The sequence below is a fragment of the Bipolaris maydis genome (assembly GCF_028858645.1).
Source record: "Bipolaris maydis strain C4 unplaced genomic scaffold PSV08scaffold_18, whole genome shotgun sequence".
NCBI classification, from domain to species: domain Eukaryota; kingdom Fungi; phylum Ascomycota; class Dothideomycetes; order Pleosporales; family Pleosporaceae; genus Bipolaris; species Bipolaris maydis.
Window position 1 is genome coordinate 762,505 of NW_027093874.1, and position 17,639 is coordinate 780,143.

At 35.6% G+C, this 17,639-nt stretch overlaps 3 protein-coding genes across 3 annotated transcripts; 2 read left to right on the forward strand and 1 right to left on the reverse strand.

The window, feature by feature from the left end:
- Positions 1-8,043: 8,043 nt before the first annotated feature.
- Positions 8,044-9,045, forward strand: PSV08DRAFT_413161 (thiamine pyrophosphokinase). Its single transcript, XM_014217156.1, has 2 exons — positions 8,044-8,323; positions 8,373-9,045. Exons 1-2 carry the CDS (start codon positions 8,090-8,092, stop codon positions 8,922-8,924), a joined length of 786 nt encoding a protein of 261 aa, XP_014072631.1. The 5' UTR covers positions 8,044-8,089; the 3' UTR covers positions 8,925-9,045.
- Positions 9,046-9,993: 948 nt separating this feature from the next.
- Positions 9,994-11,109, forward strand: PSV08DRAFT_366747 (uncharacterized protein; the record flags this gene model as incomplete). Its single annotated transcript, XM_014217157.2, has 2 exons — positions 9,994-10,181; positions 10,231-11,109. The coding sequence occupies exons 1-2, from the start codon at positions 10,032-10,034 to the stop codon at positions 11,107-11,109; spliced, it is 1,029 nt and encodes a 342-aa protein (XP_014072632.2). The 5' UTR covers positions 9,994-10,031.
- A 3,558-nt stretch (positions 11,110-14,667) lies between these two features.
- On the reverse strand, positions 14,668-15,830 carry PSV08DRAFT_342721 (uncharacterized protein). The gene has a single exon (XM_014217158.1). It carries the CDS (start codon positions 15,684-15,686, stop codon positions 14,865-14,867), a length of 822 nt encoding a protein of 273 aa, XP_014072633.1. The 5' UTR covers positions 15,687-15,830; the 3' UTR covers positions 14,668-14,864.
- Positions 15,831-17,639: the final 1,809 nt, after the last annotated feature.

Genomic DNA, 17,639 nt, shown 5'->3' on the forward strand with positions numbered 1-17,639 from the left:
CTATTATTAATAGGATTATATAATTTATATATATTATTACTTTGAAATCTAACTAAATAAAACGCAGAAGCTCTTTTATCTAGCTTTTTACTTTAAATTTTAGAGTTTTTATTAAAAGCTAAGCTACTAAATATTTTAATATTTTTAATATTAGGCTTAGTTTAGTATTTTAAATAATAAGGAGTTTTAAAATTAATAGAACTATTTAGCGTTCTATTATATAGGTAAGTAGCTATTAAAATAGCTTCTCCCTATAGAGATTTAGGTAAATTTAAATTAATTAATAAAGCTCTTACTTTATTAATTAAAATTCTATTAATAATCTTAGCTGCTCTATTTTATTTAGGAGTATAAGAACTAGAAAATCTAGTTTTGATACCTTTATTTTCTAAATAATTAAGTAACTCTTTAGATTTAAATTTATTATCTAATTATAGAGCTTTTACTTTATTATTATTAAAAGGACTTTTATTATCTAAACTATTACTAGTTTCTAGTTCTAGTTCGTTAATAGTTTTAGATATAATATCTACTATATTCTTTCTAAATTTTAATAGTTTTACTATTAAATATTTAGTATAACTATCTCTAAAAGTAATATAGTATTTAGATTCTCTAAATATTTTTAGCGAAATATATCTACTTATATCTATTTAGATTAAATCTAAATAACTAAATACTTTAGTAGAAGAAATAGTACTTTTATTTTTAGTTAGCTTAGATTCTATATTAATAGTATAATTATCTAAGCTAGCTTTAGAATTACTAAAGTCTTCTTTATTAATAATAGTACCTATAGTATTATTTTCTAGGTATTTAATAGCTTTAGTATTAATATACCCAAATCTATAATGTAATAGATCTACGCTATTACTACTATTAAAGTCTATTAAACTATTATTATTATTATTAAGACTAGTATTATCTAGATTATTATCTAGATTTATATTTAAGGCTATACTAGTTCTATCTTTAGAATGTTAAGTATAAAAGGTATTAATACTATTAATATAGCTACTTTTAGCTATTAATTTAGAGTTACTATCGTAAATAAAACTATTATCTTTATTAAAATATATATTAAAGCCTTTACTAGTTATTAAGCTTAAACTTAGTAAATTAACGCCTAGTTTAGGTACGTATAATACTTTATCTAGTCTAATAACTTTATTAGAACTAGAAAACTTTATAGTAATAGAGCCTTCACTGCTAGCTAATATATTATTACTAGTATTACCCTATTTAATATAAGTAGTAGAGGGATTAATACTATTAAATAGTTCTTTAATATAGTAGGTATAAACTGTAGCTCTACTATCTAAGATAAATTTAATAGTTGAATATATTTTATTAACTACTTTAGTATTTAAAATAACTTCTTTATTATTATTACTAGTAGTATTATCTTCGTTATTACTACTAGTAGTATGATTAATTATTTTATTTGTTTTTAAATGTGGGTGTAATAGAAAATAAGTATCTATTAAATGGCTAGATTTATTATAATTAGAATAAATCTTTTTTACTTTATTATTTTTAATATTTTTATTATTATTTTTAGTAGTTAAAGCTATTTTAATATCACCATCTTTATCTTTAAAAATATTAGGTTTAGTATCTTTAGTAGAATAACTAAGCCTATTACTACTATTATTATAAGTATTAAATTTATTATTACTTTTAATAGTAGTAATTCTACAATATTTATCTAATAAATTAGATATTATATCTTCTAATACTAGATTAGAACTATCTAATCTAATACTTTATATAATTATTATTACTAAATAATTATATTCCTTAGATAAATTATTTAATAATAGAGCTATAATAAACTTATTAGGAAGAATAATTTCTTTTACTTTTAAGTTATTAATTAACTTTTTAAAGTAATTAAGATACTATTCTAAATTTCCTTTAAAAGGATATATAGTAGTATTAATTAGCTCTTTAGATATTAAAAATTTACTACTAAAGCCTTTAGCTTTATAGAGGTTTTTTAAAGTACACTAAAGTAGAAAGGGATTTTTAATAAATCTAACTTAAAGTAAAAACTTATCTTTAAGCGTTAAAAGAATATAACTAGAAGCTTTTAAGCTTTTTCTTCTAAGTTATTTCTTTTAAATTTAGTATAGTTATTTAAATCTAAAGTTATAGATTCTAAATAACCTTCTCTAGTAAGTAAGGCTTCTAATCTAATAGCCTAAATATTGTAATTACTAGAGCTTTTCAGCTTAGGTAGTTTAAATAAACTTTCTATTTTATAAAGCTTAAACTATTTTAATTTATAATTCTTAAGATATAAAATAAAATATAGCTTATATATAGAAAAAAAAATATATCTATAATAGCTTAAGAATACTTATATAAAAGTATCTTATATTTATAGTTATCTTATAAAGAATAACTAAATAACTTTTATACTTTTTAAAATAAAGTATAAACTAATAAATAAAATAGTATCTTAAGTAGATACTAAAGGTAATAAACTCTTTATTTTTAGATAATTAATAATAATAGAGATTCTTAGTTTTTCTCTAACTAAGATTACAATTACTAGTATTTATAAAGTAGAACGTGTTTTTAAGACGTCTTTTTATAAATATTAATCTAGTAAAATAAATCTACTAAAGCTTATTAAAGCCCCTAACTAGTTTACTTTTAAAATAATATACATAGGTAGTTCTACTACTTCCTAAATAGGAATAATATATATAAAACTCTAATATCTTATATTCCTATAAGTAGAGTAAGTAGGGACTAATATTAGAAAAAGTCTTAGCTAATACTATTAAACTACTTATTTAGTACTTAGAATACTCTAGTTTCTTTTAAGTAACTAAAATAAATAAATAACTAAAAGCTTCTTTTTATTCTATATATATAAAAATATATAGAACTACTTCTCCTCTAGTTTTCTATATATAATAGCGTCTAAAGCTAACTTATAAAAGATATATTTATATCTTAAATAAGCTTAAAAGCTAAAGATAACTAAAATACTAGTAGAACTAAAGTATAAGTCGAGTTAAAAAACTCTAAAGTAATACTTAGAAACTTAAAAGAAGTTCTAAGTACTATACCCTTTAGATAATATATTATTTATAAAGATATAATATAAATATAAAGTTAATAAAATTCTTTTAAGCTATAGCACCTAGCTAGGCTTATAACCTATAAAGAAAGTATTATAAGGAGAATATAATACTTTCTTTATTAAAATAAAGAATAGCTTATATAAGAATTTTATAAGAATAAGATTATGTAATATATTACTAATATAGTAATTACGTAATTGCTTACTAATAATTATAGAACATCGATTAGTAATAGCTTAGTAATTAAGCTTAGTAAGAGCTTAGTAATTAGACTTATAATTACTAATTAATAAAGATAATAATAGGTATAAGAAGATATAATTATAGCTAGGTAATAATATAACTATAGAACTTAAGCTTCTTTTATAGAAAGCTTATAGACTAAAACTTTTAATTTCGTCTAATATAATAAAAACTTAATATAATTAGTAGTTATCTACTATTAACTACTTCTACTAATTAAATAACTAGTGGGTAACTACTGTTAATAGCTAACTTACTAGTAGTTAACTACTACTAATTAACTATTAAGTAGTTAACTACTAATTAACTATTAAGCAGTTAATTAGCTGTTAACTCCTCTTAATAACTTAGTTTTTCGGTAGTTAACTACTACTAATAAGATAACTATTAGTAATCTAGCGTTAATACTAAGAAATCGGCAGTTAACTTCTACTAATTAATTTCTTAGTAGTTATCTTTCGTTAATAATAAGGTTATTAGTAGTTAATTGCTGTTAAGCAAGGTTAATAGTAGTTAAGGAGAGTTATTAAGTAGCTTATTAGTAATTAATAACAAGCTTAAAATAGCTAGTTAGAAATAGCTTAAAAATAATAAATAATAAATAAGTTATAGAAGTAATAACTAAGTTATTTATATAACGCTATACCTATTATAGCGATTATAATAAATAAAATAATAGAAAAATTATTCTATAACTTATAATTTATTAGTTCTATAATTTATTATTTAATTTTTAGTAAGTATTTTTATAGTATACTATATAGAGGGCCCTATAGTAAGTCTAAAGTATACTTATCTTTATCTTTTATTAGCTTAATATAGTAGTTAAGTATACTCTAATATAGAGAAAGTCTCTTAGCCTTACTAGAGTTAAATAAGTCCTTAAATTCTTTAAGTTCTCTTAGTAGCTTAAGTTTAAGCTTATTTTATAGTATTTTCTAGCCTTCTCTAGCCTAAATCTAGTTTACTAATACTTAGTTAATTATTAGTAAGTTAGTTACTACTTCTTTCTCTCTTCTATTATACTAGCTAGTGTTACTAGTAGTTAGCTTCTCTATTTTTATCTCTCTAAGATTAATTCAGTTAGTAGTACCTTACTTTTATTTATATTCTTAAATTATTAAACTTCTTACTTTTTTAATAATTAGTAGTCTTTTTTTTATATCTAGAATTACTCTTTCTTAGTCTATCTATAGTTTCCTTAAGATAACTTTATATTCTAGATTAAATATAATATATACTATAGCGCGTATAGTTTATTTATTAAAGTTATAGTTAAATTTCATAAGTCAAATTATCTTTAAGCTAAAATATATCTCTATAGCTTTATTTAGACTATATAGCTAGATTTCTATTATACTAAGTTTAGCTCTTCTTACTACTTATTTTTATACTATATAAAAGCTTTAGTATTTTAAGTCTACTATTATAGTTATAAATACTATTTTATTAAGAAGTATTAAGATAAGAAATAAGAGTCTATCTATATTCTTTAGTACTAACTATTTACTTACTACTTATATCTTACTCTTTACTATTACTATTTTTACTAGCCTTTATCTACTAACTTAAGTAAAAGCTACTAGTTTCTTAAGTAACTTTCTATATTAGCTTTATTAGTAGTATCTATAACTACTACTTAGATATTTACTATATTTAAGTAATTTTTTATAAAGTACTCTTCTTATCTATAATATATATATATACTATTTTAGTAGTATTAGTAGAAGATTTTCTTAAGAATAAAAGTACTCTTAGCTTTAGCTAAGTATTTACTTTTCTAGCTATAAGCTAGTTTACCTTTATTTTTACTTAAGTTTAACTTATTTACTAAAGTTATTTAGATATTATTATTTTTATCTTTAACTAAGGCCTAAGTAAGAGTCTATTAGTATTTAAATAAATCTATCTTAATATTAACTATAATTTTATAGAAGATAGTAACTACTTTATCTTACTTTAAGTAAGTTATATCTCTATTTAGAGTAATATTATATATTTACTAGTTAACAGCCCTATAAAGCTTTAAGATTTTTAATAGTTATCTTTACTTATCTTTCTTACTTTCTATTAGAGCTTATATAAACTTTAGAAAAAAGTCTATAAATAACTTATTTTTTCTTTAGTAGAGTCTTTTAAGATATACTTAAGCTTTTTTCTAGCTATATTTATTTTTATAATAGAAATTAAAGTAGGTAAAAAAGATATTTAGGCTAAATTTACTATTTATTCTACTCATTTTATTATATACTACTATTTAGTTTTAAGCCTAAGGACCTAGATTTATCTAAATAAAAGTAAACTATTCTCTTAAACTACTAATAAATTCTTAGTTAACTATAAGTTTATACTAAATTATAACTAGCTAGGCCTAAAATATAAGCTTATAGCTATTAAAAAGTTCTTTTATAAAGAGTAGTTTATATTAGGCGTTTATTATTATAAGTATATATAGAAGAGTATTTATCTCTAAGCTAAGCCTAAGCTAAGTATCTTATAACTTTTTATTATCTTTCTCTATTTATTCTATTATAGCCCTTTAGGCTTTAATCTATTATTAAAAGTATTAAAGTTCTTCTAGTATTATCTCTAAGTTAACTATCTTTATATTTACTATAACTTTAAGTAAACCTTATTATAAAGTTAGGTTTTAAGATAAGAGAAGTAATATAATTATTATAAGCTAGGCCTTTTTAGATACTATTAGAAGCTAAAGATTATTATATTACTTAGGTCTATATAAAGTATTAAAGGCTTATTATCTACTTATAGTACCTATTCTTTAACTAAGCTATAATAGAGTAGGTATATAACCTACTCTATAATAAGATTTATCTACTAGCTAATTATTATAGAAAGTTATTATAGTTATAAGCTATAGTAAGCTTAGAAGATATCTAATAGAGTAAGTAGAGCGCTTTAGATCTTAGACTATTAGCGTTGTAGTAAGTATTAAGTAAGCTTCTAAGCTATATATTAAAATATAATCTTATATAGTAGTTATATAAACTTAAAAATAAGCTTATTAGAATTTTTAAGTTCTAAAGTACTAATATCTAAGTTATTATATAAATTTATTATAGTGCTATATTTATATATAAATTTCTCTTTTATTCCTAGTACTAAACTTTAATATTAACTTACTTATAGCGTAGAGCTTTAACTATACTTAGTTTTTTAGCTTATATCTTATATAACTAACCTACTAACTAACTAACTAATCTACTAACTAACTAACCTACTACTAGACTAGCTAAAAAAACTACTTTAATTACTTATTATAGCGTGTACTAAGGCGAGATTAACTAGTAGTAAGTAGCTAATAAAAAACCTTTACGCTAAAGCTACTTATAAGTCTCTCTTAAATATACTAAAGGCCCTCGCTAAGAAGCGTTAATAGAAGCTTAGTAGTAAGTTATTATAGTTATTTATTATACTATAATACTAAGATTAATTAGCTATCGCGCTATAAGAGATTAAGTAGTACTAGAAGTCTACTAAGCTACTACTCTAAAAGCGACCTTTTTAGCGTCTTATTTATAAGATAATCTAAGACTTATTAAGTAATATACGCTACTAGGCCGCTACCTTTAAAGCTCTCTAAGAAGCTACTAAGTAGTTTCTTATTAGTTTCTTTAAAGATATATATTTTTTCTATTTATTTTTCTTTATTTTTTAAACTAATTATACTAAATTATAATAGAAATTATATATATAGTAAGAGAGTTATAATTAATTATAGAGATACTTATCTAGCTAAATACTATATAAATAAGTACTTAGATTATATATTTTAGTTCTAGGTACTATAATAGAGTAATAGTTAAGAGGGTAAATATATATAATTAGTTTTAAAGATTAAAAAATTAATATAATACGCTCTTCTATATCTTTAAACGTAATAAATATATATAATAAATATACTTTAAGTTAGGTTACTAAGACCTAAGTAGGTATTAATATTAGGTTTTATATAAGTAGTAATCTAATCTAATACTAATCTAAGTCTTAGTAAAAAGCTAGGTTAGTATTAGTATTAAGTTACTAAGACTTAGGTTAGTGTTAGTATTAGGTTACTAAAACTTAGGTTAGTATTAGGTTAGGTTACTAAAATATAGGTTAGTGTTAGTATTAGGTTACTAAAACTTAGGTTAGTGTTAGTAGTAGGTTGCTACTTATATAAGACCTAACACTAACACCTACCTAGGTCTTAGCAACCTAACACTAATATAACCTCTATCTATTTACTACTATACTATTTACTACTATAATTAGTAATAATACTTATAGAGGAGAATAAAAAGCTATATATAGAAAATTAACGTTAATAATAGAAGTAAAGTAAGTAGCATTATTATATAGTTTCTAGTAGAGTTCTCTAAGTATAGTAAGCTTAGTAGCTTACTATAGAGGTAGAAAAGTTACTTATAGAAGATAGCTAGAGCTAGATAAGTAAGAGACGCTAGCGCGCGCCGCTAACGTATATAAAATACTATACTTAAGGTTATAAAAGAACTTAATATAGATTATAATAGACTACCTTATAATAAGATATAATTATATTATCTCTTATTATTATAGCTTAATTGTGTAGAATGTCGCGTCGAGTCTAGTAGAGCGGCCAGCTTACTATTCCAGCTAGCTTACTAATCCCGCACGTTAGTATATTACTTCTCCTCTAAACGTGAGCAATAATATATTTATACTCTAAACTATATTATAGAATAACCTTTGACACATCGCCTAAAATGAGCGAAGATAGAGCGAGAGAGCTTTCTCCCGGGAGATACCTAGTCGAACAAGAGCTATCAGATGCCTTAGTTGCCTGGCCTGATCTTCTCATCCTAAACCAGCCAATAACGCATTTGACGGCGTTCGAGCATCTCTGGAAGCATAGTAGCTACCGTGTTTGCGCTGACGGCGGCGCAAACAGGCTCTTTGATGTATTTCAAGGAGAACTGATAGAGCAGCGCAATCGATATGTAAGTAGAAGCGAAGATTTGAGCCGCTAGGCAAGACTGATACATGCAGCTCCCCGACATCGTCCACGGCGACCTCGACTCGTTGCGCAATGATGTTCATGACTACTATCGCGATCAAGGCGTCTTAATATCACGGGACGGAGATCAAGAAAGTACAGATTTTGGAAAGTGCATGCAGAAGATTTCTTCGCGTGTCTCGTTGTCGGGGATGCGAGACATCCTCGTTCTTGGAACATTGGCTGGACGCGTTGACCAAGGGCTGGGACTGTTGCATGAGATGATTCGAGAAGAGACTAAGCATCCCAACCTTCGTTTGTGGCTCTTTTCGGAATCCAGTCTGTCCCTCATTATAAAGGCAGGGGAAACTATTTTGAGAGGCGTTCAGGCGAGCCGGGTTTTCACAGAGAATGTGGGTCTTATTCCTATATACGGCCCAGCCGTGATCTCGACGGAGGGCCTGGAGTGGGATGTCAAGCAGTGGGCTACACGCATGGGCGGGCAAGTCAGTACAAGTAACCATGTCAAAGCAGATTGTATAAGGATCGAGACCGACGCGCCGATACTATTTACGATAGAGATTGCGCCCTTGAATACGTCGTAACTATGCAACATAGGCATCATCAGAGGTAGATGGGTGGACGCTCATAGTCGTGTTGTAGAAGGTCATGTATGATTTCTTATGGCAATATGTATCCGCACTTGTCCGTGCATGGGTAGAGCCAGCGTCGGATCAGTCCCCTGGTGCTGGTGATACATTGAACAAGTTGGTAACGCCGCATATGTTGACATTCCAAAACTCCTGCCCAACTGTAAGAATCTTGACGTCCTCTTTACTAAGAAATTGGCCCCATTGCCTAGGTCTATTCGCGATGTGGCCGGCCTGCTAAACGGTTGACGCTAGCGTGACCCTGTTGCTGACAAATCCAGCGATGCTCGCCAGATAACAACCTCCGTCGAGTCGCAATCTGGTATACGTGTATGCATCATGGCTGTTCGCAAAGGTGTTTAACCAAAATTTTCCTGGGGAATATCCTTGTCCAAAGACTCACCACATGTGCGGAGGCTACCCATGTTGCAAAACATGCATTTCTCTGTCCATCGGGGTTCCCGACGATTTGGCCACATTGCAGTTTTTAGTATAGGTATGGACCGTTATGGTGAAATTTGTCAGAATTCAGCATCACAGTTGCGACCAGCATGCACGAAAGCTCATGCCACCGCCAGCTCACTGAAACATAGCCTACCATACCCCCTTGCTTGAAGTACGTCCGCTGTGGCGTTCCATCTAACCATAATCAGGGACGACGTCTCATGGGGGGATGTCTACATTTTCGGGCTCAGCCTCGATTCCACTAGTGCAGAAAACGCCTCATCGGCACCAGAACGGGCCCTCCCCACTGTTTCACTTGTAACAAAAGGTATGTACACTGGTTCTATGATTAGTTTGGCTCGGTTCATACCAAACCTCCACTAGTCAGCTACTGCATGTAGCCTTTTAGGATTTTCAGGCCTTACTCCGTTCCGTTTGAACTAGTGTATCATCCACTCAGTTCTTAACTACTTACTGGTGAAGATGAATCCCGTTATCTAACCTATTCTGGTGCCCCTACTGTGTCTCCCGAATCCTGCATAAAACGACTCCTCTTTCTTGGGCACATAAACAATCCGTTGTGCGGTTCCGCCTCTGTTATTACATCGATACAGAACTATGAGTCCCAAGCCTTCTAAGATTCTCCATGACTCCTCGTACAACATGACAGCGGAGCCGCAGCCACGAAACCCATACGCTAGATTGCCCTCTAGAAGAGCGATTGCATGCGTAACGTGTGCCAAAGCTAAGACAAAGTGTAACAAGGCAGTACGTGTTTCTTATATAGGCGCAGTTTCTCACAAAGCTCACTCTCAAGGCACCTTCATGTTCGCGCTGCATTACCAAAGGCATCATCTGCGAACCCCGATCGACTCGCCGTACCTCTGTAAATATCCATCATTCAAACACACGGAAAACATCTCATTCACTAGTAAAGAATCACTCTCTGGGTGCTCTCTCACGGGTTGATGGACCAGATTCATCTCAACACCTACCACCTGTGGGCAGCAATGGAGATGCGCGACGCATGTCATGCAATTCCCAAAGTGTCTTAGAATCGGATTTACAAACCGTATCACTCCCTATACATGCCGAATCTGCTTCCATTCCGATGGATGCACCATACATCATTGACGAGAGCCAGCTGTACATGAAAGATCCTGAGCGAATCATGGCTGGCTTGGATCAGGCGATGTGGACAAGCAGCATCTCTAGTCTAGGTGGCCTCTCGCCGCCTACGCCTGAGCCTCTGGTGTTCCACGAGCCTGCAACTATGATTCACTTTGCGGACGACATTTCATGTCCGCAGACATGGTACCAAGAGATATCAGCGTCGATTGAACATGGATTCGGCTCGTCGTTCAGCGACATAACCCCATCACAAATGTTAGCTATGCGAGACGACGCAAGTACGGTGCCTTTCACGCCATCAGCACCATGGCCAGATTCCGACTATGCACTGTTGCTTCCACAAACCTCGTCGGAGCCGACATCTTTTTACAATACCATTGGTTGCTACTCTGGTAATCAGGTGTTATTGAGAGACTGGTTGCCCGATTCCATGCCAAACTGGACGATGTTTGAGCCTACGAGTCCAGAATTGACCACCGTTTTATCCGCACAATCCAACCCGATCCTATATTTTGGTCTGGGAGCTAACTTGGTGTGTGAAGAGGCACCATGTCATCAATTTTGAAAACAGGAATGGAAGTCACGTAAAGATTCCATCATGCAGTGTTCGAGCCACTCTTCAGCTTAAAAGAACCTGGAAATTTCAGTGTGAGGTTTTTGCCTCGACACATTCTATACGTATGTTTAGAAACACTCGCCCTATCTACCAGTAGTCCACTCGTTCAGAAAGCAGCTACACCTGAACTTTCTCCTATCGAGCTGAGAGTTTACAATATGGAAAATACTGCAAGGTAGTTTAAAATGTACGAGAAACTTTTAGATAAAGCTCGATTATGGAGCACAACAATGCACGCAAGTTTATATTTCTGCCGTTAATGTTTCCAATCAAGTCAATGAGTGTTGAAGGTCATCCATGACGCTTCTGAGCCATCCCTTCATTGTTCTCCATTGACCATTTCTTCAGCGCGCAAATGCAGATAAATCATGTGATGGCATCCATCAATGGTATTGCAGTTGATAGAGCTATTTGCGCTTATCTCTATCTTGCACAGTGTTTGCACCCACGTTGCGTAACCGAGATGACCCGACTTTCAGCGCCCCACATCGTAATCGCCTATTATTGCTGCCAGCGCGGTTCAAATGGCTAAATGGAAGAAGGTCTAATTGGTTGATCATGCGCACTCATGGAATTGAAATACTGGTCATGTCAGGGGATTAGGTAGATGCTGATCACCGTATTCTTTAGACCAATGCCGGTATTGTATCTTCTATTTGCTGCTACAACCATACTGATTGATATGGTAAGCATCAGCCTTTGTCGACTGCCCCTACAGCCACTCCATTTTTGGGTTTTCGGAGGTCTTGAAAGTTCAGTTTCAGAGATCAGGACCTGTCACCGTCATGGCGCCAGACCTATCTCCTCGTGGCTAGCATACACGAGGCGAATCCACGCAGATTCTGTGTCATTCAGACAAGCAGCTTTTGTAAGGAGTGGGCTGTGTTGGCCTTGCAATGTGAAAACGGGAGGCCTATGCTGCCTAATCTCGATACTTGCACACACTCGTAGGCTTGTCAACCACACTGTTTGCTTACCTTGAGGGGTTCGTGCTTGCCAGAATTAGTTCTCCGACGGGACTCTCGTGTGCTGGGATGAGAATGGGGAGCTCAAAAGGCTCAGCACCAACGCCATACCGATCTTCAAATCTCTGCACCTATCCAGCCTTACGCCGATACACGCGCTTTATTAGATATACTAGACAATGACGGTCCGTTCCATTGCTTACCCTCTGGGCGAACCTTGTACGCGGGCCTTCAGTATAGCCTATCACATAACGACTTGGACGCCACGGCGCTTGAAAGGATGGTGCACGGGTCGTAGGTGAGTAACGCTTACGCTCGGCCAAGCCCCTCGAATGACAAAACTTAGGGCAAGGGTAGAGCCGTATATTATCTATCTTTAGCGATCGACACTGGCGCGAGCATACTACTAGGGGTCTGCAACATGTTATGTTGGCCAAACTCGCGGCCTCGCCATATCTCAGCTCTGCCGTCCTGGCGCCATAGCGCCTGGTGCGTGGTTGGGGTTGCACAACATGTCATGTGGTGGCGTGCACTGCTTATCGATACGTACTGGTCTTGTCTGCCGCAGGTACTGCAAGCCCGCATTGTCGTGTCATACCATGCATACGCGTAGCTGTTGCTGCCTCGATGCAGGAACGGTGAGCTCTGTAGGGCATGGCGGCATAGCATATGCACTGCCCCACATGCACCCATTAGAGGAGAAGAGAGCGTCCCAGCCTGCATGTAGTCGACTGCTTACCAGACTGCTGGGACCAACATCCACGTGCCTGGTAGTAGTCGACTGTGCTTGAGCTAATCCGGCTCAACTACCCGCTCCTCCGACCACCATGTACCGCGTTTCGGGGCCACCCACTACCGGAGTGCATGAAAATTATATTGAATGCTCGCTGACTTTTCCTCTTATCGAGATGATTCCCCAGTCGTTTGACTTGGCATCCTTCCGGCAACATCTAACCTCATCAACGTTACCAGTACCAAATGATTGGGTCTATTCAATATTCGACCCATCTCTTCGGTCTCTTGGTGATCAGCAGTGCTACAGCACGGCGATTGTGTTCGTGGCTAGTGCAATCTGCCTTGCCCAGCGATGCTTGGTCTTTCTGGTGTCCGCCTTTTGTCCGCCTCTTGAGCAGAAGCGGAGTGATCGCAAAGTCTCTGCCGGCTGATAATCGATAAAAGCATGCATGAGAAAAAGTAAAACTAAACACGATTGATCCCTTCCCAGAATCCATCAAAAAAACAGCCTTCGACACCACCGAAACCTGCTACGGCACGGATCCAATCCTGAACGACTATGGCAGTAACAATGTACGTACGTGCAGTGTGGGACCTGAGCTTAGTAGCATCCAAGATGTGCCCAAACGCCATCGGCCCGTTCCACAACATGGTCAAGCGAGAACTAGGCCGATTGATAGGTCCGGAGGACTCTAGATGAACATACCGAAGCAGTCTTTACGGCGGAGCCTCGTCCACGAGATCACCACGCGACTGAACGCCTGACGTGAAACAGAGAGGAAATTGCCCGAGCTCGCCGAACAGCATCTGTCGAGACCCTGGCTAGTGGCCGCTAATCAAAACTAGGGTATAAAATAACACTTCGTGCACAGTGGTTGTCTCCATTGCCAAGGAAGGAAAGCCACAGTACGAACTCCACGGACGAGATGACGGGATGGTTCTGGGTCATTGAGCCCCTGGAATCATTAGGCGGGGTGTCATAGACTTTCTTACTGGCCGCCGTGTGGCGAGGGGAGTCATCCTTCAACACTTGCCACTTGGTTTCTCTACACCATCTCGTCCACATCGACCATGTCGATCCGTGCCATTCCGTCCCGACCCTTCGTTCCCGTCCGCTAGCGCTCCTCTCCACTCTGTCCATGAACTCTGGTCAGATCCCAAGGGCCCAGACTCTGGCCTCGGCAGACGCCCCGTGGGATGGAATCAATACCAACCCCATCGAATACGAGAACTGTGGGCTCACCAGAGTCGCCCACACCGTGTTCATCGCATCCTGAGCGCTGGACTTGATCTCATTTCCCATCTTACGTTACCACGTGCCAGACGGACATGTAATTTAACCGGTCGAGGGGCACTCCGAGGATAGCTGTGGAGGGCATGCTACTGTTGTGTGGCGGCTCACGTACGCGTGGACACGGCTTGATGGTGACGCGTGGAAATGGAGAGGATTTGGTAGGATCGACACAGTTACTCGGGTCCTCCGTGACCGCTGGCAAATCTATCTGCTATGCGACCTTTGTCAAGTTAGGGGCAGTGCGGAAGTTTCCAAGGTCAGTGTTTTATCCATGGGAATCTTCCTTGGTCAAACAGGATTGAACCCCTGCACGCTCTAACAAGACAATCACAGTGGTGGGCACCTTTGTAATTAGTCATTGTTTCACTATTTTTGAGCCTATCTTTGATTGTGCGGACAAAAGCTGAGAGCAGGTAGCGGCTCTCTGGTCTCTATGAACTAAGATTACACCTAGCACGTATTCGTTCAATATGTGGCTGCAATAAAGGTTCTCCGCTTGTAGATACTGGAAACAAAGTGTGCAGATTGTCAACTTCCTGTCTCAACTCGGCATCCGTCATCTCTTCTAAAGGAGCCACATATTTGCAGTCTCTCCGCCGAGCGATCACAACAGCAGCATGCTTGTCCTGTGAGTTCGAAGTCAACTTAACTGAAAAGGAAGATAGACAGTTGATTCGCGGTGCTGCAGCCAGACTTGCGACCTTGTCTTTTCAGATGACTACCTTGAGGACCATGAAAAAGAAATGACTTACCTCTATAATCTCTTCACACACGTCCACATACTCCTCGGCCTCACGAAAGCTATATCCCACGAGCACCGCGACCCTCCTCTCTGTCTTACCCCCAGACTTTTCTACAAACATCAACCGTCCATGCTCAAAATCCGACTTGACGTGCCATCTGCGCGACACACATAAAGACTTGAAAGTGGCCAGCATGCCATGCAGCAGTGTCAGTGAAAGAAAAGGCTGTACTCCATCATGCACGATACAGATTTTGTTGAGACGCGACAAGTCTTTTTCCCACAACAAGCGCCACAGCATGTGTACCACGAGTTCCCTGCCCGCGCCACCGCTACCACTACCATCACCATTACCATTGCCATGAGAGTCTGTGCTCTGGAATCGGAAATACAGCTCTTCCAAGTTCGGCAGTCCCGCGGCGGCAAAGTGGAACCCTTTTACGCGTCGACGCGTTGTTGCCGCGGAGTCGCAAACGTACAGCTCTGCGAGGCATGCTGGCAGGATAACTTGCAGCTTGGTGATTTGTGCTGCACAAGTAGTAGTGAGCAGGGCTTGAGTTTTTTCTGCTAGGTGCTGGGCGCTCAACCATGTGAGCGGGTAAATGACGCTATGCGAGCGCGCGACAGAGGCATACTCGGTGTATAGCTGGCGACAGGTCCATGCAAGTGCCAGTGCACTTCTAGAAAGGCGAGAGGCTGGTATGCCGCCCAGTGTGCGATGAAAAGCGTAAGATACGATTTGGTTTCTAATTTCCCCTGGCAAGGTGAGCAAGGGTGATGTCCGTGTCATCGCGGCTTTCTCCACTATCCAACCCTCTTTCTTCGAGTGTTTATAGCGATATAGGTCTCCAATATCGTGTCGATCCAATAGCAACAGTTCGTCGATTTCTTTTCAGATTTGGTAGATTCAGAGCAAGTGGTCGTGATGATGGTGAGAAGCGCGTGTTGAGAAACGAGAGTGCTTCACATAGGAAGTCGTGAACTAATGTAGTGGCGGCCCCACCATGACCTCCAACGTCCACCTTCCTTGCCACCAATTACTAAACTTTCATGCTTCCGTTCCGTTGAGGTGCGAGATATCAGAATCATTTGTAACTATAGATATTGTAGTGTAGTTCATTCGGTGTACTAGGTAACTTTGCCCTGCTCTAGAGAAAGGCATATATACCAGGCTTCAATACAGGATAAGTACATAAGAACATGAGTATTGCAGAATATGAAATTGGAATGCTGGAAAGCCGTTATCTGAAGGTTGAACCTATATTAGATCTTGAAAGATAATCGGAATCACGAAGGCAAACCATAACAATAAAATTAGCGATCAATTGAAATATTATGTATATATATTTTCCTCAGTACTTTTACCCATTTTCTAGTTAACTAAGAATAGTTTTTAGCTTTAAATTTATACAATATTTACAATGTAGTTTTAATATAGTAACCTTGATTTTTTTTATTAAAAGCTATGTACCTAATACCTAGATTTATAGTAGTGTCACGTACAACTAATATAAAGATAGAATATTACAAGAAGGCAGCCTATATACTAGAGTAGCCCACTTACTAGTAACACGTAGGTTAAGTTTTCTTTATAAAAAAGATGTAGTATATAACCTACTTCGCTAACGTGCGATATAGAGGATTAAGTAGTATAAAGAATTATATTAGATAGGAGCTATATCTATATAGGTATAGGCTTATAGTATAGCTTAGCAGTCCTATAGTAGGCTAATATGCCGCCTACTGAACAGGCCTTAAGTCTAGCGTATATTAGGGTGGGGTTTCTGTGTCTTATAGTAAGAGGTTACTAGTAGCTAACACCTTTATAGCCGCGCTAAAACTGGAGTAATTAAGAAATTAGTATATAGTCCTGACTAAAATTAGGGACCACCCCAGCTCTCTTCGTAAAGTTTCTAGGCACGAACGAAATCGTCGCTAGTATGGCTTTTACAGTGCGTAACACGAAGTATCGCAACATGTGATCTTACACTAAAAGCGCTGACGCGTCGTAATGCTTCCAGAGTCTAATCACGGGCTTATACCGGCGTCTGTCATCTTCCCCACAACCTAACATGTCCAGGATAATCCTTGACTTGCTTACGCAAAGTAGCTCCCCGAAGAACACAAGTGAAGCTTTTTGCAAGTTGGAGGCAACTTAGAAGAAGCTCTCGCCAGAGAAAATCAAAGTGTTAATATTTGGAATTCTAGTATACTATATCTGGAAAATAGTTCAACTGAAAAATAGCAATGAGTACAGAAGGATGGGGTCATTGGCTGTGAACATAGGCTATCTTAGAAGTACCGCCGCCTTTGCCCCATTTAGCGCTATTTGAGCATAGGCAAAGAGATTTATTTCAAACTTTATTTTAAACTCAATTGTAATTTTCGTGTTAAACTTTGATAGCAACAAGGATATTCAGATGGATAGCATCATCGGCGCTTATTCAAGGCATTCTAGTTGGGTAAAGCTATTAAATTAACACTTGAAGTCTATCCTTGTGTGACGAAAACCCCCGTATGCGAAAACCAATCAATCGGACCGTAAGGATCACGGACTTGTATACAACTCTTAAGATCTGATTAGTTATTCTTAGCATATGCGGGTTTTCGTCACACAGGGATAGACTTTAGCCTCGTAGCTTCTTTATTATAAAAATTCATTATCTTTCTCCTCCCCCCCTCGTTCTCCAAAACTCGAAGTCAATAGTACCAACAACTATTTAACTTTCCCTATTATTACCTG

Coding starts and splice junctions, on each gene's coding strand:
- PSV08DRAFT_413161 (XM_014217156.1), top strand. CDS start 8,090: ATGAGCGAAGATAGAGCGAGAGAGCTTTCTCCCGGGAGATACCTAGTC. Junction 8,324..8,372: donor TAGAGCAGCGCAATCGATAT/GTAAGTAGAAGC, acceptor TGATACATGCAG/CTCCCCGACATCGTCCACGG.
- PSV08DRAFT_342721 (XM_014217158.1), bottom strand. CDS start 15,686: ATGACACGGACATCACCCTTGCTCACCTTGCCAGGGGAAATTAGAAAC.